Below are 23,014 nucleotides of genomic sequence, written 5' to 3'. Positions count from 1 at the left end.
AGGCAAGTTGTTTCAATAAGTTTTTTTTTATATTATAATATTTGTTGAATGGGAGAGCATTTTTCACACCAGTAGTATGGGAGGAATCTCCTATCCTACACCAATCATGGCACAGAAAATAGTTTCACCCAATAGACATTCCACATGGCCAGAAAGGATAAAAAGTGTCAATGTGATACCCACAAGATCAAGATGTGAGAAAGCATGGAAAAACATCTCCACACTTTCGACGTATGGATCTTTTTTCCTTTGGTGAATATATAATAAAAGAAAGAGATAAGCAATGATGAGGTATAGTTATGGTTTATTGTATTTACTCTTATTTATTTGATTTCGAACAACTAGCTAATGAATGTGGTTTATAGCCTCGTGACCCCTCCCCTAAGTTTTAAGAAATTGGATCAGTCAAATCGATCAATTTGGATCAGAATTGGTCAATGATTGATCCCAATTCTCACTGTTCTAGATCTGGTAAACGTGGATAAGTTAAGTAGAATAATTTGATCCAGTCGGTAAAAAACCAGCCACCATGATAGACATATGGTCAACATGGAGGAGCATAATGAACATGTGTTACCATCTTGTGACTTAAAAAAAAAGAGAGACATTTTCACATATCTTCCTTGGGGTTTGCCTTAATTGCACTTTTACTCGTGAGGCTTGAAGAATTTCACGTACTTCCCCTGCTTTCCAAACTAAGTAACAAAAACACCTAGTTCATTAACTATAGATGTTAAACGTTAAAATTGTGTTTTCATTGACCAAAATGGTCTCATCTTCCCCAAATCGTTTAGGGTTTGGAAAAAACATCACATGGCCATCCATGTGATGTCCCTTTTACCTAGTCATTCACCTCTTGACTGTGCCATGTAAATGTGATGCTTTTGGACTGAAACTCATTGAGAGTCATCTTTTGCCATGATTTGTATCACCTTTTATGGCCACGGTAATAACCCTTCTGCAATCTTAAAGTTATGTGCTCCAGTCTCAGTTCCTTTTGTGAGAGGGAAAATGGCTCATTTTGCATTTTATTTTTCTTTTCGGATAACTCTGAGGAGGCCAATCTTTATAACTCCTGCGTAAAATATAGCTCAGAAGACGAGCCATGAAACAACTCTTAGGCCAGCTTTATTAACTACTTCTAATTTCAATTTCAATGAAAATTCCGGGGCTATACACAAGTTAGGAAAGAACCCAAGAAGAGAGAGCACTCAAAGTCTCAAATCCACCCTCTCTCTCTCTGTTTGTGCTTGGCATCCTTGCTCTGTATTTGTCCAAAATGGACCTCATCTCATCACAGCCACAAACCCCTTTGCACAAGCCCATTCCTTACCAGACTTCCACTCTTGGACAGAATGTCATTTACAATAGCAATATCGAAAGCACCTGCATTTTCAGAAATTCTCCACATGCATATATACCCATCTCTACACTACTGTCTTGGTACAGAGGAGAAAGTATAATTCCCTTGTACACCTCCTCTTTCGTTTTGGAGAGACTTGGATAAATATGAAGCTTTTTTGTCACTCTTGGAGGGCAATTTTGTAGAATACTACCAGTCATGGCAAGGCACACGATGGTGACTGCTCGAGGAAATTCTGGACCATGATTTTATGGATCTGGTCACTGCATTCCATCAACCAACCTGATTGGGAGTGGCATTGAAGATTGCTGGAAATTGTTAAATAGAGGAACCTCACTATCAACAACCTTGCTTTGCTGATTAGCTGAACCAACCCCACTACTCACTGTTTGTTGCAGAAGATGAACAAGTGACAAAAATATGTCCATTCTGGTTACTTCCTTGCTTGCCTGTATGGAAATCAAGATCAGCTTCTTGTTGTGGACCAAAATAAATTAATAAATAAATAAAGTGTTTTTTGAGGAAATGTCTCATTTTCTCTTTTACGTTGTTTTACCTCAACGACAAACCGTGCCCAGAACTTATCTTCTTGAACTTCGATCACTCCCTTCAAGATAGTCAAGCCAAAACCCCGAATAATATCTGCTATCTCAAGAGAGAAACCCTGCTCTTCACAAAGCATCTGTAACAGAAAATAGAATTGAATTGGTTCACTTTTTCCATTTCTTGGGTAAGTAATTAATTTATGCAGTTCACACCTCAAAAGGTAGTGGTTTACTCCCAAAACACAACCTATTGAGATCAAGTGTGTGAGTTCAACTCTTTCCTCACCTCTATCAACATCTGCCTAGGGGGCTCAAGGTCCTCAACTATAATTGGGCAGACCATGGTTTGACCACCGACTTCAAAAGCCCAGGTAGCACCACAACCATCACCGCTTGTATTGTCTTTTAGAATCACACAGTTCTCATCACCAATCATCTGCACAAAGATGAAAGTTCAAATTAATATGTTGGAGAGATGCAATGATGAACTGTAGGCTACTTGGCTTAAATTTATCTTGACAAACTAATAGAAACAAATGGAAGGATGGACTGGATTACTTTAGGCTCATCATCTTTTTTAAGTTGATCGGCGTATTTAGTCACACTTTGCAAGAAGAGCATATATTTGATGGCTCGATCCAACAAAGCATCGATGCTACACTGTTAAACAAAATCAATCAAACATCAGTACTTCATGGAGTCACTCAAGCAAGTAAACAAACACTAAGATCTAATCTGAATACCTTTGCACCATTAGGCACAATCTCTCGCAGCTCTTTGATGCGGTCTTGGATTTGCTGACGGTCTTTGGGCCTTGGTCGAGTACTTTCTCCAGGCCGAGCTCTTTTCTTGGTAACTGTGGCCGGTTCTTCAGTTCTCTTAGGCTGAGTAACCACAGAACTCTCCGCATTCATGCTATAGCTATCATCTATCCATGATCCCACATGAGATTTCGCAACAATCTCTTTCTGAAATACAACATTGTTAATCCTCTCCAGGTTGTCATATTCAGGCAGCACCACATCGTTATTTCCACCCAAGCAAGAGAGACCAGCCAACTGAATTTGATTACAGTATCCTGAAGTACTTCCTGTTCTCGTTATAGTTGTTGCAGAATCCTCTGAAGTAGGATAAGTGACCGAGTTAAAGTTACAGACATCATTTAACAACTGTTCACCAGAGAAGAATCCTCTCTGGGGAACGGCCATGGAACCAACATCTAACTCTGAGATACACTCTGAAATACCAGTAAAACTTGGGCAGCCACCGGTCCCTAGTGGCAATATACCACCATCCCAGCACTCTCGGCTCTGGCAGCTGCTAAAATCCAATCCCAAACTATCAAAAAGTTCGTTTTCAGCAAGCATTTGCACATAAGCATTTGAAGACTTTCCTTTCCCATCACATACAGCTCCAGAAGAATTTATGTTATTGGTGGCAGGTGTAACTGCCTGGTTCAACTGGTTACCTGGCACTACTAATGGTTGTGACAAATTGACATTCAGTGCCACTCCATCGTTTCCCTGCTCTAATGGTGGATCACCCAACTGAGAGACTGCTGCTGTAGCATTGGATGACCTATACTCTCCAGTGAATGTAGGAAAGCTAGATGATACCTTCGGAGGTTCATCTTCTGTTAGATGGGTTGAGTGAGTGAGTGGCTGGAAATTTATCAATTCCTCTGCGTCATATCTGCTAGTTTTGTTGCCTTCAACTAATCCTTTGTCAGAAGCCGGATCAAGTGACCTGCCTATGCTGCATAAAGGAGGGAAGGTTGATTCCCCTTGGAAATCCACATGTAAGTTTCTGGAAGATACAGGAGTATTCAGATTGGCTGAAGGTACTTTTGGAGTAGCACGCATTCCAGTTCCACACAGTAGTTTTGGTTCAAACGAATTTAGGGTTGAACCTTCACAACTCAGGGAACTCATGGTTCGGAGTCTGCAAACAGTGTTCTCGGTACAACTGGAATAAGAGTGTGACAAGCCCTCTGACAACTGCATACTAGGTTTTGATAATGTCATTTGAGCCTCCACACCTTCCATGTGATATTGGCTTTTGAGGTGAAATTGGTTACCAATCAAGGTGGACATGCTACCATGGTGCCAATCTGATGTAAAAGCGGAAGATTGAGGAATCATTAATGATGAATGGGATTTTACCATCATCTCTTTGCAGCTGTCATCATGCAAGGGTTTGATGTTTCCATAATTGGGATGAGAATTGCCAGACAATACTACAGAAGCAAATGATCCACATGGATCATAGACTTCATCTTTCACATCTCTCAGTGCATTTTGCGATAGAATTAGCCTATCAATACTTTCAATCCGCCGAAACAAACTTTGAGTGTGATCCACAAACTCCGACCTCTCCAGAATCTGTGGGAGCAAAAGAAATATGATCAACAACAAATTTTGATTTATAGGTATAGATAAATCAACTTAGGTTATTATAGGGATATATATCAATGCAATTTTCCCCTTGGGATTGCAAGAAGAAGCTACCTAACATATGATTCGATTTATCAATTCTATGGGTAAAGTGATAAAATTCACCCTCTTTAAGTACTAACCTTCTTGGTGGATCCAAACTGTACCACACCCTGTGGTGCCACAGAAATAACCGCAACCGTCTGCAAATGAATCCAAGTGATCAATTACATGCTTTGTGACTTGAACACAGACAGTAACTTGATATAATTTTCTTATAGTGGGCTATAGGGTACAAACAAGTTGAAAACATGTCATAATGTTCACAGGACTTCAACGTAAGAATACATATGCTTAAAATACACAAAAAAAAATATTTAAAGAAACAAGTTCTCACCTTTATTCCAGAGGAAAGCAGATGATGAAACTCTGAATTATCCTGTGAAACAGTGGTTTATCCAAGTAAGTGGCAGGAACAAAACCAGCATGAGAGGAACAACCTTGCACTCCTAACTTATTCCCAGTAAAAAATAAAATAATAATCCAACACCGATTGATATGATAACCTTGGGGAAAGTTCTAAAAGAAAGAGGGTGGGAGGGGAAAGAAAGAAATGACTTTGTTGGGGAACTAATAAAGTAGAAACTACATAGGGAGTTTTCCAACATTTTAAGAAGTGGACAAAAACAAAGTTTACAATCAGGTAAGAATATTCCAGATTTCTGCAAACGAAACAAAATTTGAAAATTCTTAATCAAACATCCTGAAATACCTGAAAGACATCTTCACTGGCAACATATCCTGAAGGATTCCTTTCTCCAGAGCAAGCATCTAAGAACAACCAACGGTGCTTCCCAGTGAAGGCAGTTTGTCCAATGATTCTAAATAAGACAAGAAACACAAAGTTACTTTCGATAATTTCCTGCTCCTTGCTTTTAGTTTGCATGAGACATTTGAAACAATCAAGATCAGAGAGAGAGAAATATACATTGCATGGGTAGGAGATGCTGAGATTTATGATTGTGATACAAGAAATGGAAGATCAAAAAGTGCAGATGAGGAACCTAAAACTCTGAAGCATAATGAACATACCCTTCTCCCAACAAGTGGACCTGAGGAAGCACTTTGTCGATTACCATGCCCATTTGTTCTCCATAATAGGCATCTTCCAAGGTCAACAGCCTGGGATGCATAAAAATATATTAGACCAGGAAAGAAAGCTCTTACTTCCATCTCAGTATAACCTGATTCAGATACATTCCCATAATCACTATATTACAGAATTCCATCAGTAAAAACAGGCCAGAAGGTTCTCTGCAATGCTAAAGGATGAATTTCAAATATAAACTAGAACTCAAGGAGAAAGATCTTAAACAGAAATTGGTAAGTCCCACCCACAATGCTTGCATGCAAAAATGGCAAGCTGTACTCTTAGAGTGGACAAGAAAAATAAAGCTCATATGGAATTTTAGAAGATGGGAAGAAAGAAATTCCCAACAACCCCAAAATCAAATTTGAAGCACTCAACGTCCGAGCCACCAATTCGGAAAGGAGAAGAGAAAAAAGAAAAAAAAATTTGAGAGAGAGTATATAGCAGAAGAATACAAAAGAACAAAAATGAAACCAAGGGACTATATGGAAAATGATAAAAACCAAATCTTGAAACAAACATGATATGATAGCATAGGTTGAAAGAGATCAATAAGAGCAACAGAGACCGACTGATGCTTAATCCAATTTAATAAGGATGCACGTAGCCTTACAGGGAGTTACGGCGATTGACGCGCCAGAAGACTCCATACGACCAGCCATTGTTGCAACAGAGGCTTTTAAGCTCGTCTTTAAGCCGAGAACTCATCTCTGCTTAGCGAATCTTACAAATCAAACACCAGAAACATCTACTTCAAAGCTCCCACAGTGATATCCAGCTTCCACGGCAGGATCCTCTCTTCTTTCGCAGATCTCTGTTTCGTCCCATCGCCGGTTCTAGAACATAAACCAACAAATCTATTCCCGTGAACAGAACGAGAGGATCGATAGCTCAATGTAGGATCTAATTACAATTTCCACAGAAAATGAATTCGAGGTAGTTACGTTTGGTTCCTAAGCTAAGATCGCAATCGGAGATGCTTGAGCTATGAAATGGACTTCAACAATGCTACCATAGGCAGTAAGCATGGAACATCAGAGATGGCTTCTTATTCACGAAAAGCTGTTTACCGATGTGAAAATCAAAGATGGAAAGAAAAAAAAAAGGCGGTTCCTCTGATTTTGAGAGCTACTGCAAGACAGCAACAACGCTGAAAAAGAGATGTGAGCAACAAGGAGTAAAGGGTTGGCGTCTGTGAAGTCTGAACTCTGAAACGGAAAGGAAAGAAGGTTCTTTGGTAGCAGAAATTTAATGGAGGACTACTGGGTAGTGATTGAATTTGATATATAAGAGAGAAGAGTGGAGATTGCAGAAGTAGAAGGGGTAGGAGAGTGGGAGCTGAGGAAACTGGAAATTGAGTAGACTCGAGGGAGGGAAGTGAAAACTGAAAAAGGGACAAAGAAGAAAGCCGTTTTATGCCTTCGGAAGAATGATATCATCATATCTGAGTATCTCTCTAATCTGATACTCCGAAGTTGAAGGGGACACAGCGATCTTCGCCATTTACAGACAAATCCTTGTGCTCTCCCTGTCTATCTCTTTTGCCCTCTCTCTCTCTCTCTCTCTCTCTCTCTCTCTCTCTCTCTCTCATATCGGGAGACATTAAAGCATATCTAATTCACACGTTGTGACTACTAAGGAAAAAATAATCCCAGATTTTATTGTTGTGTTAAGTGTTTTTTTTTTGGTAGAAGTTGTGTTAAGTGTTAAGTGTTAAGTATATTTAGGATACTAATTATAAATTCCAAGTGAAAAATTAATGGATAAATGACATAACTATTAGTGCCAACTATAGATGAGGACTTGGGTCCTCTATAGCACGATATAGTGTAAAGAGCATCGATGGGGTGTTAGACTGCGTGCCCAAGCATTACGGGCCGTCGGATGATGCGCTACATAATGTGTCATGCTACCGAGGAACCCCACACTATAGATGATACTCTTTCTATACAATTTGAACTGAACTTGATTTATAAAATAAAAAATTATATTATATTTTCATTTATCTTAAGGTTGGACAATTAGAATCGTGTTAAATGATGGTTGTGCTCCCATGAAAAGGTGATTCATGGGAACACAAAACGATCATTTCATGCTGTTCTATGTCTAAACACAGGAGCAGCACACTGCACAGAACCAACCATGTACCTTTTTCTCTCCCTAACCAGACCCTTACTGCTAACGAGGGCGCTGGAGAAGATTAAATTCCTTTTCCACACTCTCTCACATCCAACCATTAGGTCCTGAAGTGACAGCCTCTCTTCCCCCTGATTGTGTGGGTCTCTTACTAAACAACATTGTTTTTGGTGTCGTGATTGAGTAAGTTAAAAAATTCTCCTCACATTGTGGGGCTGAGAAACCCAATTAACCAACGTAGTAATTGTGGATTGCAAAGATGGCCACCGACAACCCCACTGATGTTGGCGCTCTTCTTGTACTTAAATGTAGATTAATATTATATAGGAGAAAAGTTTTCTGAGGGGAAAAGTTTATCTCTACAGCCACATGTAAAGGGACACGAAATGGCCGCATCACCCCGCTCTGTCCCCTATGAAAGATGGAAACCCCACCTCCCATAATGCCAATGTGTAACTCTCATTGGCCCCGTCTGCATAGGGTGGGTCTTAGAGTCCAAAGGAAGAATCAGGCTTGGGCAGTGGATAGGGCGGTTATTGCACCCCTACTTATGTGAGGGCTGGATGCCTGCAACACGGCAGCGTGCGCAGCAAACGAGCCAAATCCCTCTTCTCTCAAGAGTAATCAGTATTACTTCTTAATTAACAACTCTATTAGAAAGCTGTAGGGTTTGTAGGGTTCACCTTAATTCCGATTGGACCTCCAGTGAATGCCGGTGGTAGCCAGGAGGAGAAGAGTGAAGACCCCACTGTCTCTCGAGGGGCTCTACCTTCGAACCGAACAATCTCTATCGCACCCATCTATCCCATGATAAGTCCTCACTCTCCCTCAAGTCATATTCAAGTTGAGGTATGTGCAATAGCAATAGTGAAGTCGATAATTTCTGCTTTTCAATTTGCCCAACTTATATATGATTAAATGCTTGTGAATCTTGAGGTATAGTGAAGTTAATAATTCCTGTTTTTCGTATCTATCATGGTCACTGTTTCAAAAAAATCGGAATCGGATTGGTCGAATCAATTGATTTGGATTGAAATTGATAGTTATCGTTGTTGATTTTTGGATATTTCGGAGCTGATAGTGATCAATGTTGAATTTTTATGTTTCGAAGTGGCTGAGTCTAGGGTTATTGGGACTGGATCGTTAGGTTTTAAAAATTGAAAAATCGATTCTAGGGTTTTTTGGATGGATTTTGATCGATTCAAATTGAAATCAACAGGACCGATTCAACCCGGATTCTAAATTTGAAATACTTGGTCGTGGTCTTTTTAAATTTTTTTTGTAAAATTTGGTAAGGAAATTCAGAATTACGAGAAAACGCACTACAATATTAAGAGTACCTAACCGTGCATGGATATACACGAGTGTTAGAAGGTCCAACTCAAAATCTTAAGGCATTCGGTAGAAAGAGCTATTTTCACCGAGGATCACAACAAGATGACGTGAGACTCCAACTCTATAACTCCCAACATCTCAACACTCCCCCCCTCCCTCCCCTCCCCTCCCCTCCCCTCACGTGCATATTTGACATACCTAGCTCTTGGACAGACAATTTAAGGATGAAAACAAAGGGACATTGGCTCTGATATCATATTTAATATAGACACGGAAGAAAAAACAAAAAAAGAGTGAGAAGAAATAATCAAGCACGCAAGAGTTATGTGGTTCCCCCGTAGGCCTCCATCCACAGGGAGGATAAGGATTAGTTTGTCTATATATCTCTTCAACAGTACAATAACTTATATTTGATGTCTCTCTCCCTATATACTGATTATGACCCAAAACCTTAAGACATCAGCTGGAAAGAGCAGCAAAGTATATAAAGGCACAAAGAACCAAAACAAAAACAAAAACAACAGTAAGACTATAATGTCCCTTGCTAGCATAAAGTATAGAACTGTTAAGAGTTGCACGCAAGGGGTGGGGCTAGGACCTAAGTAGCTTGGTCTAAGTCTAACAGGGTCCCCTCTCCTAAGTCCCAAACTCTTTAGTTAGCCCATTTGTGTTTCTTTTCATTCCTTGATTCTAATCAAATACAGAGTCATTCCTTGTATCTCAATGCAACCATTCCCTTAATAATTCTATGACATTTTCATGGTATTTCAACTTAAAACATCCAAAAAAAAACATCTTGCAACGTCTCTCTCTCTCTCTCTCTCTCAACTTATTTGAAGGTGGTATCCAAAGTCTAATCCCTAAAAGCATAGGGAATACCCATCATTCTTCATAATGGAAGAGATGATATTGTACTTGAAAAACCCTATAAGCCTATGAGAGATGGACCCCAAATTACAAAATTTCTAGTATGAGAATCTTGACTTATAAGATATAATCTTTGTTCTAAGCAAGTAGTAACCTCAAAATCTTCTCTTTATTTATTTACTTTAATAAAAACCTCAAAAATCTTCTCTTTCCCAAACTTTTTGGACCCTTTTCCTACTCTCTCTCTCTCTCTCTCACCCAACACCAACCCTTCCATCTATAATTAAATTGTAATAATTTTTTATTTTTTGAGTCCTATCATTATATACATATTTTTTCCTGACCAAATCATATTTATGTGAAATAATATGATTGATGAGTCTCCCTCCCACCAATAACTAAGTATAGATTTTGATAATGTCTTTTTAGCTTTTGTTTCTTTGTCTGTTTGTTCCTTAATAATAGTAATTAACCAAACATAATTAGTGGGTTTTTATAGCCCGTGATCCAAGCCATTTTGCATTACCCTACAAACCAAAAGAGAGAGAGATGGCCCACCACTCTTGAGTGACAATTAAAGGTGATCATCTCCATTGTTCTTAGCATCAAAATCCTTACATTTCAATTGGTAGCAAAGTTTATGATTCTTTGTCTCCTTTACACAACACAAGAGTTCACTCCAAACATCATTGCTCATGAGAAACAAAGTCAATGGCATGGGAGACTATTACTGATCCATAAAATTAGAAAAGGGGGAGCTCCTTTAGATACATTCTTTCTTTTTTCTTTCTTTGTTCTCTTAAAGGAGATCAAAATCCATGAAACTTCTTTATTAACAATTAATTTGTTGCATTGCATGGAAACCAACTACACCATAATCCATATTATTGTTTCTAGACAGTAATATTGAGAAGTCAATCCAAACAATTAACCCTTTCATTTAATGTATAAAAGGTTCACAAACATTACTCTACCTCAACAAACACAACAATCCTGCATTAATTCTGCCAAATATGGGTGCTCAACTCTGGAACTCACTAACTTAAAACCATATTATTGTTATCAAATGGGTACCCCTACCATCTCACAACAATAATTCTGTTTGGTTTTTTTCACTGTCCCAACATGTTTTTCTTTAGTTTAAAAATTATGATTTGCAATTTTTTGAATTCCCCAAAATGTTTCTATTTAATTCTCCAACTTGTTATCACCAAAGTGGTGAATTAAGAAATTGTAATCTTCTTTTAACTATACTTTTGTTTTTCAACTCGAATATTCTTTGGGACCCAGGCCACCCCCAAGATTTTATTAAAATCAATAAAAAAAAAAAAATGATAATTACAAGGGGCGACATGCCCGCCTTACCCCAAACCGGAGAGAAGAAATGGCAACGCACTACCACTCAAAAACTAAACCCTCACGTCCCAACCCAAACTATACATGATCATTTTCTTAAGACTAGTAACCCAATAGCATCTTCCCGTGTGATCCTCCGAAACCCAATAGCAACTTGTAAGTGCACTTGTCTTATTTTCAAAACGTATTTAATGTAGAGGTAAAAAAGATTTTTCAAAAAAATTAAAAGTTATTTTATGTAGTACTTATATGAAATGACAGGATTTGTCTTCATTGGCAAAATAAAAATTTGTATCTCAAAAGGGCCAAAAAAGTAACGTTACAATTTCTTAGTTCACCACTTGGGTTACAACATGATTTGTCTCTATTTAATTATTTTGGGGAAGAGATTGATGCTTAGTCGTGTGGCCCCTGCACTAGCGTGGGGGCCATGAGAGCGTGCTTAGGGGCATCAACATGGATGAAAGTTTTTATTTCATGGGGGCAATGGTAATTCTGTGTGCTCCCCTATGTTTGGTGCAGGGCCCACGTGACCAGACAACCTTCTTTTTTCCTAATTGTTTTTTGCATTCGTTGTCATAATTTTTTTTTTATTACATATATAATACTAAGGAGAGGGTTTCCTATGATACCAATGTAGGGAGGAATCTGGGCACCACACCAATGGCAGTACAAAAAATGGTATCATCTTCATGAGATCCACATGGTCAAAATAGGAGGAAAGTAACCTCTCATTATTAATCTACGCTCTAGCATCGCAAATTTCTTTACTCCTTAAAAACAAAGGTCCAAGTTTCCCTTCACCATGGGTATTCATACGTTCATATGCCCAAGGGAAATAGTACTTTTGACCCGAAACAGTAGGTGGTGGGAGTTTGTGATGCAATTCTTGTCTAATCACATGGTCATATCACCAGGGTATGGCCAATTTTCATCCCCCATTTGTGAAGGAAAACTTTTGCCTAAAACTATTAGATCGGAATTAAGATGTCAAAAGTTATATAGAAATAGGCTCATATTGATTATTTGGAATTTTGAATGTTTCTTAATATACCCTGGATCTAAAACAGCCCTCGATGTAATGGTAAAATTTTTCCATTACGATTTAGAGGTAAAAACAGCTTCTCCACAAAACGGGGGTAAAGTTATACCTTGGATCATTTTCATTTAATGGCTTTCAAGGTTTTGAATTGATCCCAAATGATATAAGTGTATGCTTATTGCCTTATTTTGATGAGGAAGTCATTCCCCCTTTGGAGAGACAAAATGAAGTGAAAAACAAAAAATGCATGAGGGACCAACTTTGGAGAAATGGCAAGACGTCATGACAAAATGGTCCAAAAGCTTGAAAGCTGAATCCCCTGTCAGTTCATCTTGTCCTGCCTCAGTCCCCCAATACTGGGCCCATAGCCCTACAAAACTGGTTCAGATTTAAGACGTGCTTTCCCACAAATGTCTAGTGCTTTTTGACTTGCTTCAAAAACCAAAAGCTGCACTCATGGCTTAGTTTAGATCACCCAAATCCTTTTCGTTTTAGGGGTTAGAAATCTCCTACCATTATCCTAACAAGAAAATCCCTTAGTTTTACCTTTTTTAGAGCACTATTTACCAACATATATAATAATGACTTTTGGCTTGGTTAGGCTGATTTTAAACAACATGCAAGTTTTTTTTTTTTTTTTTTTTTTTGAGTAACAATTTGCAAGTTAGATTAAATAAAACATATGCTTTGTATGGATTAACTACACTTTTAAACAGGGGAGAGGAGAGGGTTTCTGCAAGGCAATACGGCCCCTGTGCCAGGGGCCAATGGGAGCAAGCACAAAAGCATCAATAAGGGTGAGATTTTCACCTTTCATGAAGGATGGAACGGTCATTTCATATCCTTCTACGTTTGGGCACAGGGGCCACGTTGCCTTCAGGGTTCTTTTTCCCTTTAAATGTTTATATAGGTCTGAATTGTTAGGGTAGGGTACGTTAGCATCTCTGTGTCTATCTCTCCCTTCCTCACATGAAATGACCTCACTACCCTCCAATGTTTGATACCATTTTGGTGTACCACATTTGTCCGCTCCTCTGTGCCGCTTGCTCAAAAAACTTCTTACCCTTACCCTATAAATAAGGGTAGGATCTATAAAATGAGTAGATTGGTTTCACCACTCCAAAGATGGTAAAAGAAAAAATATATATATTGTTCTTTATGGGGAATGAAGATTAAGTAGATAGCATATATCTTGATTCCTTGTCATTATATATCTTGTGGTGATCGACGGGAAAAGATCACGAAACAGTCTCTTCGTAAAGTGGGGTAAGACTGCAAACATTCTGACCCTCCTTAAACGGGAGTCTCGTGCATTAGGTATGCCCTTTGTTTCTATCGATGGGAAGAGATAATGAGAAACAAGGAAGGAATAAACATCACAGAACACTTTAGGGAAGGAATAGGAGAGGATAGGGAAGGCTGGTCCTGGTCCCTAAGCTCTCTAAGTGCCCTCCTCCCTCTGCTCGATCTACGTCTAGATATGAAACCATACATTCATGAATAGGCAACTTTTTCTTTTCCCTTCAGTACCGGTTTCGATCACTATCTTGAAGATCTGGTCCACAAATATTATTCCGCATGGCCAAGCTCTTTATCATTTCAGTTATGATCACTCATCATCTCAAGCTTTTATTTTTTCTTTTTGTATTTCTCACTCAAAATTCACATACATTTTGTTAGCCTTGGAAGAAATTAGTTTATCTTCGACATGATTCATTCTTCCTTTCTTATAAGTCTATACTATTAGGGTAAAACATCTCTACTTGGTCGCATGGTCTCTACACAAGCGTCTCAGTCAATGGATAAGCATCTACCCAAGGAACAAAGGCATCATCTCACGGTGTCCTGTGAAAGGGCATAGAAAACACCGCCAAGTAGAGATATTTTTCTCATACGTATTATTGTATCCTATAGGGGAAAAGGTTCATTGAGCTGCCAGGGAAGGACATGCTAGCTAGCACCTCTATATCTATCTCTCTCCTCCTCATAAGTATGATACTATTTTATTGTACTTCATTAGTGTGGTCCCATGGACCGCTTGCTTAGAGAATGTATTATAAACTCTTTCATATTGGCTTTTTTAATTAATTATTATCCCACATTTGGCTTTGTGGGGAAATCTCTCCCATAAGCCAAATATATTATCTGAGCCATGGACAGGGACTGCCTCGCCACCCCTAAAAAGAGGTCCTCTAAGGACCTATTGTGTTTTGGAATCAAAGCAACCTCCCCGCAGCCCTTTCTGGTTACTCTTTAGTCTTTATCCCAACATGCATGAAGGACCATTTTCTATGTGGTCCTTAACATTCCCATAAATTACAGGTATCTTTTAATTTGAAGTGCCTTTACACAGTGAACCAAGCAACTTTTAACCAAAAAAAAAAATAAAAAAATCAACTAACCAGTTGACAAAATTTGGGAGATTTTTTTGTCACCTAAGTTGAAAAAAAGAATCTCATTAATCGAAGGTAATTTGCCACTATAGTTGGACTCCTAGAATAGGGAATGTTATCAACTCCCCGCCCTTTATTTATGAAGGGATTTTTTTATTGACACCCCCCTTAAGGTGTTAAGTAATTTATCATTTTCAAATTATTTTTAAAAATCCTTCTATACCCGTAATTTATAGAATTTTTAAGTAAAAATACAAAGCACAGTTAAAATAAAATGTAAAGTTCTAAATACACCTAGAGGTATCATTTAGATAGTCTTATTTATGAAAGTCCAAAATATCCTTTCTCAGTCTAATCCAACAGTCAGGTCCTATGGATTGAGAGGTTCTCCTTCACATTGTGTGAAAGGAAAGTCCGTTTTGAAAATAGAAGAGAGAATGTGGAACGAAAATACACCATATGATGGACAAAGGATCCCGACACTTAACCAATAGAAATTGTCTTCACCCCCCCCCACCCCCACCCCCACCCCCATTCAATAGTTGGGTGTTATCCAATTGGCATGCCACAGGCCCTGTGATAAGCATCATGCATGGTGTGACAATCGCACTCTCCTTCTGCTCTATTGAGACTGATACAAATCAATCGGTCTGCACTAAATTTCTAGGGTTGTGGTACATTTTAGTCAGTTTCGACTAGTCCAAATCAATCAGTATTGATCCAAATGTGGTTTGTCTGTTTGGGCTTAATTTGCTCTGCCTCAATGGACCTGGCTCTAATACCATTTATGTTAAATAAATTGGAATAAACCATGAAATGCCACTTGAGGGTCCAACCCAAAACCTTAAGATACTAAAACTATGTTTAGTTATCAACAAATGGATAAAAAAAAACATAATAAGACAAAAATCATTATGACATAATAATTGATTTATGTATCTATTTTCTCAATTTCTTTTTAAAAGTTGAATTTCTTTTATCTTTTCTATTCATTTCTTACCAATCAAACATAACCTAAAATAGAGAAAGCTCATATGTACATTAAGACACATTTAAGATTTAAAATAACCAATGTTGAAATTATACTTTTATGACTCCTAACGTCTCAATACCTTACCAAAACAAAACAACAAAAAAAGCCTCCATACTCATCCTCACATGTAGCGTGAACATGCATGTGAAAACACATCCAAGGTCCAAGATGACTAGTATAGTATACCTCTATAACTCCTAATTTCTCAATGGTCACGGTTCCATAAAAAACCGTGATTTTCTTCTTCTATCTATTTGTAATAAATAAATAAATAAAAAATAGCCATTTTTTTGAAAATGACTAATGATATATGATTAGCCTCACCAAAACAACACAAATAGACGTTAAATAAAGAAGCTTTTTGGAGGTAATAAAACTAAGAATCAAGTTTTCCTTCAACCACGATGAATAGAAATCCATTCACCATCGCAAGTTCAGATGCACGAGATGCATCAAGAATATATTTGCAAATCCTAGGATGATGCAATGAACATTGTAATCCAATGGAGGGAAACATTCTTCTAAAACTAAAATCAACCAAAATACTCTTGACTTCACATTTTCTTCTTTGAGACCAGATCGTGTCCTTGTACAAATACCGTCCAATGCCCTCTAGGGCCAGCCACATGAAATCCACTCTAGGTCTCCGGATCCCTCCTTGGAACTTTTTATTTTTGTTTAGGAAATAACCCAACAATTGTGATAAGTGGCAGGTGAATTTTTTCTTTGTTTTTCCCATTTGGGTGCGGGTTGTACTTTACTCGCCCATTTTGTTTGGGGGAGATGGTCTCACCGGTGCCAGTAAGTGGATCACTGTCCACTCGAACTCCCTTAATTAGGGCTTCACCCGCACCGGTAAAGGATCAACAAAATTTATTTATTTATGGGGAAGAGGGACCGACTTTCTTCTTCTGTACGTTCTTTCTTTCTTGCCTTTATATATGAAGCCACTGAAAGGACACTTTTATTGGGAGTTGTTTCGGGGACCCACCTGGACCTCTTCTACCCGACAAAGTTCGAAAGGAGCATTCGATGTGGGTCCCACTCGTGAAGAAAACCCAAAAAAAAGTGATGTTTCACCAATCGTTTCTTCTGATGTGTTCAGAGAATGTTGGGGTTTGCTGACAAAGAGAGTCTAAGAAGTGTGAGAAAATCATTCTTTTTTATTTTAGTTTCCCAAAATATTCTTTTTCTGGTGGCTGGTCCTTTTGGGGACTGTAAGCTTTTTACCACTCAGTAATCAAAACGTGGAAAAGAGGTATTGGTTTATCCACTGCCATGTCAATATGTCATATTATCATATTTATGGGCCTATGGGCCTATGGCAGACATATTGTCTAATATCAGTATCGGTCCGACCCGATACCAACATATCGGAATTTTTTTAAAAATCCAATACGTGTCAATATTAGGACTGCTACCAAAAAAAAACATTTTTATAAGAAAAAATAAAAAAATAGATTACTAAGAAGAATTACAGATATTGTCCGATGCGTAGTGTCAATTTAGGACCGCTACCAGCATATTGATATTGTACTAGGAGGACAATGAGGACATTTCATGAGAGAGACAGAGTGTGTGTGTGTGTTAACGTATCCTCCCCTAGTGTAGGAAGCTAGCATCCTCCCTCTCTCTAGATGAAATGACCTTGCTGCCCTCCTGATACATCCAAGATTCACCGAACCAGTCAGCGGTTGCCACGTGTCACAAAGCGACCCGCTTCAGAACCAAGGAGAACCAACCGGGGGTCTCATCCGGGGGCGGCATGCACCCAGGCCCGGCCTCACCCAGGCGCGACCTCACCCAGGCGCGGCCTCTCACCTAGGCGCGGCCTCTCACCCAGGCGCGGCCTCACCCAAGCATGGCCTCACACCCAGGCGCGGCATCGTGGACGCAGACGTGATGTACATGGACACCGAGGCCACTCGTTTATGACCCAATTGTGTCACTACAGACTCATGTCACCACCAGGACTCTAGGCCATCGCTTAGAAGTCACGTCACCCAGACGGATTCAAACACCAATGACGTTATCACCACACGCAGGTATCTATCCGCCAAAGATCTTGATACCACCAGGACACTCCCTCCCGCGGGGAGATGGCCAATCAGGATAGAGCCCCGTTACCCAGGGCCTCTATCCACTCAACGGCAGAATCGCCATCAAACTGGGACTCTCCACACCGCCATACACTACTATAAAAGGCAAGGTACACAACCCCATTGGGGGACATCAAAACTTATATTGAATAATCACTATTCATCTGTTTGCTCAGGAGATCTAACTTTGGCATTGGAGAGCCCCAGGCCGGAACCACACCGGTTCTCTCTGTTGACCCGTTGGTCCACTTGCAGGTGACGGCACTCGCAGGACCGCTCGACGATTTCTTGACGCAACAGATTGGCGCCGTCTGTGGGAACGACGCTAGCCATTACAGCTACTAGCTCGCTTCCATATTCATTCAATGGCACGAAGGAAGACTACCACCACCAACAACGGAGCAAGGAATGGATCACTACCCCCAGAGTACTCTCGCCGCAGAGCCAATGACCAGGACCATGTCCCTCTGGAGGAAGAGATACCCCTTAATGACCAGTTTGTGGTCGACGAGCCCAACAATGATGAGGCAGATGATGTGGTGGTGGAGGTGATACCTGACCCCAATGCTCCAGCCACTGTGGGTCAGATCAACGACCTGCAACAACAGATCCTCGATGAACAACGACTCTTTCGAGAATACTTGACACGACGTGCGACCTCTCACCGTCAAAGGACGTCGCCATCAGCAAGGGTGGAATCCGTACCTCAACAAGAGCCTAACCCTAGGAGATCATCTCCCAGGGGCGTGAGATCAGAGAGACTTACGCAACGGGTAACCCCCACTCCGCAGCGGGGGGAGCCTTCCCAGCATCCCAGGAGAACAAGAGACCTCTCCCCACGGTCAGAACATGGGGGGACGCCAACACCCAGGGCGAGGGTGTCTAGCCTGCAGAGATCGGTCCGGAGGTCTATGTTCAACGGACGACTTGAAGAAGGTCACATACCACGACGAAGCCGGACCTACAGAGAGGAAAGCCCCTCACCTTCACGACAGGGTTCATCACGGCGTGACCATTCACCATCCCGCCAACACTCAAGGCGGGAGGGGACATCCAGGAGAGAGCGTGAACGGGGTCGCAGCGAACGTCCAGCCAGGCGTGAGGGACAGACACGGGACGAGGAGCTCGATCGAAGACTTCGCGACCTGGATGAGAAGCTGGAAGGGCTGAAGAAGCAGACCAAAGGTGAGACACATTCCATACCTGGACAACACCCATTCTCGACGGAGATCATGTCAGCCACGCTACCTTCCAAGTTCTGACAACCCACCTTTGAATTTTACAGTGGTACCACTGACCCTAATGACCACATCAACTACTTAAATGGCATGATGACGTTGTATGGTGGGTCGGACGTGATCTCCTATCGAGCATTCCTTGCATCCCTCAAGGGAGCAACCACATCATGGTTCTCTAGGCTATGACCGAGATCTATATGCTCGTTCACAGAGCTATGCGAATAGTTCGTTACCCGCTTCCAAAGTAGTGTCAAGCAGAAGAAGACCACCGTCAATCTAATGAACGTGGTACAGAACCTTGGGGAATCTCTCAGGGAGTACATTAGCAGGTTCACCAAGGAGTCCCTGGAGGTGCGAGACTTGGACGACCAAACACAGCATGCAGCCCTAGCAGGAGGCATCAGGGATCTGGACCTGATCAAGGACCTGGCACGTCATGAGACCAGGACTATGAAAGAGCTCCTGGAGCAGTGCAACGAGGTTGCAAATATGGCCGAGGTACTACAAGCTAGAACAAAAATAATCGAGGCTAAGTTGCAGGACAACAAGAGGTCAGCACCTGATGACCGCAAAGAGGGTAAGAGGTCGAGGACAGAGCGTCGACAAGAGAAGGGCGACCGCCCATCTGGGAGGACAGACCGTCGCCCAGAGAGAAGTGAGAGGGCAAGCACCCCTGAGTTCACACCACTAAACACCACCAGGTCCCAGATACTCATGCAGATCCAGGACCGTGACCTACTCCATTGGCCACGACCCATGCTAGCAGGACCAGAGAAGCGAAACCCTAACAAGTACTGTCTCTTCCACAAAGAGAATGGGCACGACACGGAGGAGTGCTATCAATTGAAGAGAGAGATAGAACAACTTGTAAGAGCAGGAAGCTTGAACAAGTATGTGAAGGGGAGATGTGACAACCGCTCAGGCTAAGGAGACAGAGGTCGTGACGGAGACAGAGTGGAACCGAGACGAGAAGAAAGAAGAACAGATCGAGAGAGAGACCGTCCAGAAGAGCGGAGAGGTGCAACAGAACCTAGTGGCACCAAGGGACCTCCTATCCTCACCATACTTGGAGGACCGGGGCAAGAGTCCACCAGAAAAGCTAAAGCTCATGCCAGGTTCGTGGGAGTGGCAGAGAAGCCAAGCAAGATAGCCAAGACCGAGGCGGTGATCTCCTTCTCGGATGAAGACCTGGAAGGACTAAACTTCCCATATGAAGATGCCCTGGTAGTATAGGTGGAGGTAGCCAACCAGCCTGTACACAGGGTGCTGATAGACACAGTGGCGTCTGTTGACGTACTCTCTTTGGACGCCTATCGACAGTTCGGGTTCAGGGACGATCAGCTCAAACCAGAGCCCACTTACCTCCATGGATTCTCAGGTGCCACCGCCTCCATCAGAGGTACCATAGAACTACCCGTCACCTTCGGGGTATGCCCTCGACAAGTGACTATTATGGTGAATTTCATGGTAGTCAAGTCCGTGGTGTCCTTCAATGGCCTCCTAGGGCGGCCATCTCTGACAGCCCTTAGAGGAGTCATATCACCACTTCACCTGAAGATGAAGTTCTCCACCAAGAATGGGGTAGGCGAAGTCCGAGGAGATCAGAAGAAAGCAAGGGAGTGCTACGCCACCCTCATGAAAAAGAACAATGGTAACACCCGTGGAATGGCACTCTGCCTAGAGAACATAGTCAGTGACCAGAGAGATGAACTGACGGAGAGAAGGGGAAGACCAGTGGAAGACCTCATCCCATGGCCCCTCAGCCGGGACGACCCCTCCAAGGTCGTTCAGGTCGGCTCGCTACTAAGCAAGGAACAGAAAGAAGGGCTTGGACACCTCCTCCAAGCGAACATGGATGTCTTTGAATGGTCGACCTCCGACATGCCGGGAATACCACGTTCCATAGCGGAGCATCTACTACATGTTGACCCAACCAGGAAGCCCATTCAACAGAAGCGGCGTAACTTCGCCCTCGACCGACAAGCAGCAATCAAGGAAGAGGTCGAGAAGTTAAGCCGATCAGGGTTCATCAGAAAGGAGAAGTTCCAAACCTGGCTCGCAAACGTGGTCATGGTACCAAAGCCAAGTGGGAAGTGGAGGATGTGTGTCGACTACATCGACCTGAACAAGGCATGCCCAAAGGATGAGTACCCACTGCCCAGGATCGACCTACTGATTGACTCCACCGCCGGCCATGAGATGCTGAGTTTCATGGATGCCTACTCCGGATACAACCAGATCCTCATGCATGAGGGTGATGAGTCCTACACCGCATTCCGGACGGACAAGGAGAACTACTGCTACAACGTCATGCCGTTCGGGTTGAAGAATGCAGGGGCCACCTATCAGAGGATGGTCAACAAGATGTTCGAGGAGCAGATCGGGTGCAACATGGAGGTATATGTGGATGACATGCTCGTGAAAAGCATTCATGCTAACCAACACCTGACCGACTTAGAGGAAGCATTCACAGTACTGAGGAGGAACCAGATGAAGCTAAATCCTGCAAAGTGCGCCTTCGGTGTAACGTCAGGAAAATTCTTGGGGTTCATGGTCTCAGTACGTGGAATAGAAGCCAACCCATCCAAGATCAAGGCCATCCAAGAGATGGCACCTCCTCGGACAGTCAGGGAAGTCCAGAGGTTGAATGGAAGGGTCGCCGCCCTTTCCAGGTTCGTGTCACGATCAGGTGATAAGTGCTTACCATTCTTCAAAACATTGAAGAACCTCCGAAGCCCTAAAGATTTCACATGGACGGAAGAGTGCCAGAAGACGTTTGAAGAATTGAAGGAGTACCTAGAGAGCCCACCACTGCTTGGGCGACCAGAACCTAACGAAGAATTGCAGCTCTACCTGGCAACCACCCCTGTCACGGTCAGCGCAGTACTACTGAAGGAAGAAGACAAAGTCCAGAGGCCTATCTACTACGTCAGCCATGTTCTGATCGATGCAGAGACCAGGTACACCAGGATTGAGAAGGTAGCCTATGCATTGGTAATTGCAGCTAGGAAGCTACGACCATACTTCCAAGCCCATATCATCACAGTCCTCACAGACCTACCTCTGAAGAAGATACTCCACAAGCCAGACGTCTCCGGATGATTGATAGCATGGGCGGTGGAGTTAAGTGAGCATGACATCAGATTCCAACCAAGGACAGCCATCAAAGGCCAGGCCCTTGCAGATTTCATTGCAGAGTGTACCTTGTCTGAGATCGAACCAGAGATAGGGGAGCCCGAGGAGAAGGATCGCGGATCGTGGGACATGTTCGTGGACGGGTCGAGTAACGCGGCGGGAAGCGGCGCTGGCCTCATATTAACCAGCCCCGAAGGATTCCGTATCCAATATGCTCTCTGATTCACCTTCCAAGCATCCAATAATGAAGCAGAATACGAAGCACTACTAGCTGGACTCCGGGTGGCCAGAGCCATCCAAGTCACACACCTATCCACCTGAAGCGACTCCCAGCTTGTGGTGAATCAGGTGAATGGAGAGTACGAGGCGAAAGATGATAGGATGGCATCATACCTAGCACATGCTCAAGCATTGATCGAGGGTTTCGTGAAGTTCAAGATGGTTCGAGTTCCCAGGGATGAGAACATCGCCACCGACGCCCTATCCAGGCTAGCCAATGAGGAACTCCGAAATTTGGCTAGCGCAGTCTATGTTGAGATCCTGCATGAGCCAATGTATAAGGAAAAGCAGGTTAACGAAATCGAGGCGGGACCTAGCTGGATGGACCCTCTACTCAACTACCTCTAGAACGACGTCTTACCAGAAGACAAGGCCGAGGCAAGGAAGATCAGGATGAGAGCTGCAAAGTACACCGTCCTAGACTGGAGTCTTGTATGCTGGGGGCAACAGTACCACTACTCCGGTGCCTAGGACCCAAGGGGGTAGAGTACGCCCTAGCCGAAGTCCATGAGGGGATATGTGGAAGCCACATGGGGGGACGAGCCCTAGCCTACAAAATCCTCTGCCAGGGACTATACCGACCACGAATGCAAGAGGAGGCCATCCAATAT

At 42.1% G+C, this 23,014-nt stretch overlaps 1 protein-coding gene across 1 annotated transcript; it reads right to left on the bottom strand.

Moving 5' to 3' along the window:
• Nucleotides 1–1,106: 1,106 nt before the first annotated feature.
• On the bottom strand, nt 1,107–6,531 carry LOC122659329 (transcription factor LHW-like). Its single transcript, XM_043854688.1, has 10 exons — nt 6,104–6,531; nt 5,433–5,522; nt 5,113–5,221; nt 4,738–4,779; nt 4,484–4,543; nt 2,652–4,289; nt 2,467–2,568; nt 2,195–2,344; nt 1,920–2,045; nt 1,107–1,812 (listed from the first exon to the last, which is right to left on the bottom strand). Exons 1-10 carry the CDS (start codon nt 6,196–6,198, stop codon nt 1,624–1,626), a joined length of 2,601 nt encoding a protein of 866 aa, XP_043710623.1. The 5' UTR covers nt 6,199–6,531; the 3' UTR covers nt 1,107–1,623.
• Nucleotides 6,532–23,014: the final 16,483 nt, after the last annotated feature.

This window comes from Telopea speciosissima, chromosome 1 (genome assembly GCF_018873765.1).
Source record: "Telopea speciosissima isolate NSW1024214 ecotype Mountain lineage chromosome 1, Tspe_v1, whole genome shotgun sequence".
NCBI lineage: Eukaryota > Viridiplantae > Streptophyta > Magnoliopsida > Proteales > Proteaceae > Telopea > Telopea speciosissima.
Note: the sequence above shows the minus strand (reverse complement) of the source record. Positions and strands in the feature narration are given on the sequence as shown.

Coding starts and splice junctions, on each gene's coding strand:
- LOC122659329 (XM_043854688.1), bottom strand. CDS start 6,198: ATGAGTTCTCGGCTTAAAGACGAGCTTAAAAGCCTCTGTTGCAACAAT. Junction 5,523..6,103: donor GTCAATCGCCGTAACTCCCT/GTAAGGCTACGT, acceptor TATGCATCCCAG/GCTGTTGACCTTGGAAGATG. Junction 4,290..4,483: donor AGTTTGGATCCACCAAGAAG/GTTAGTACTTAA, acceptor TTGCTCCCACAG/ATTCTGGAGAGGTCGGAGTT.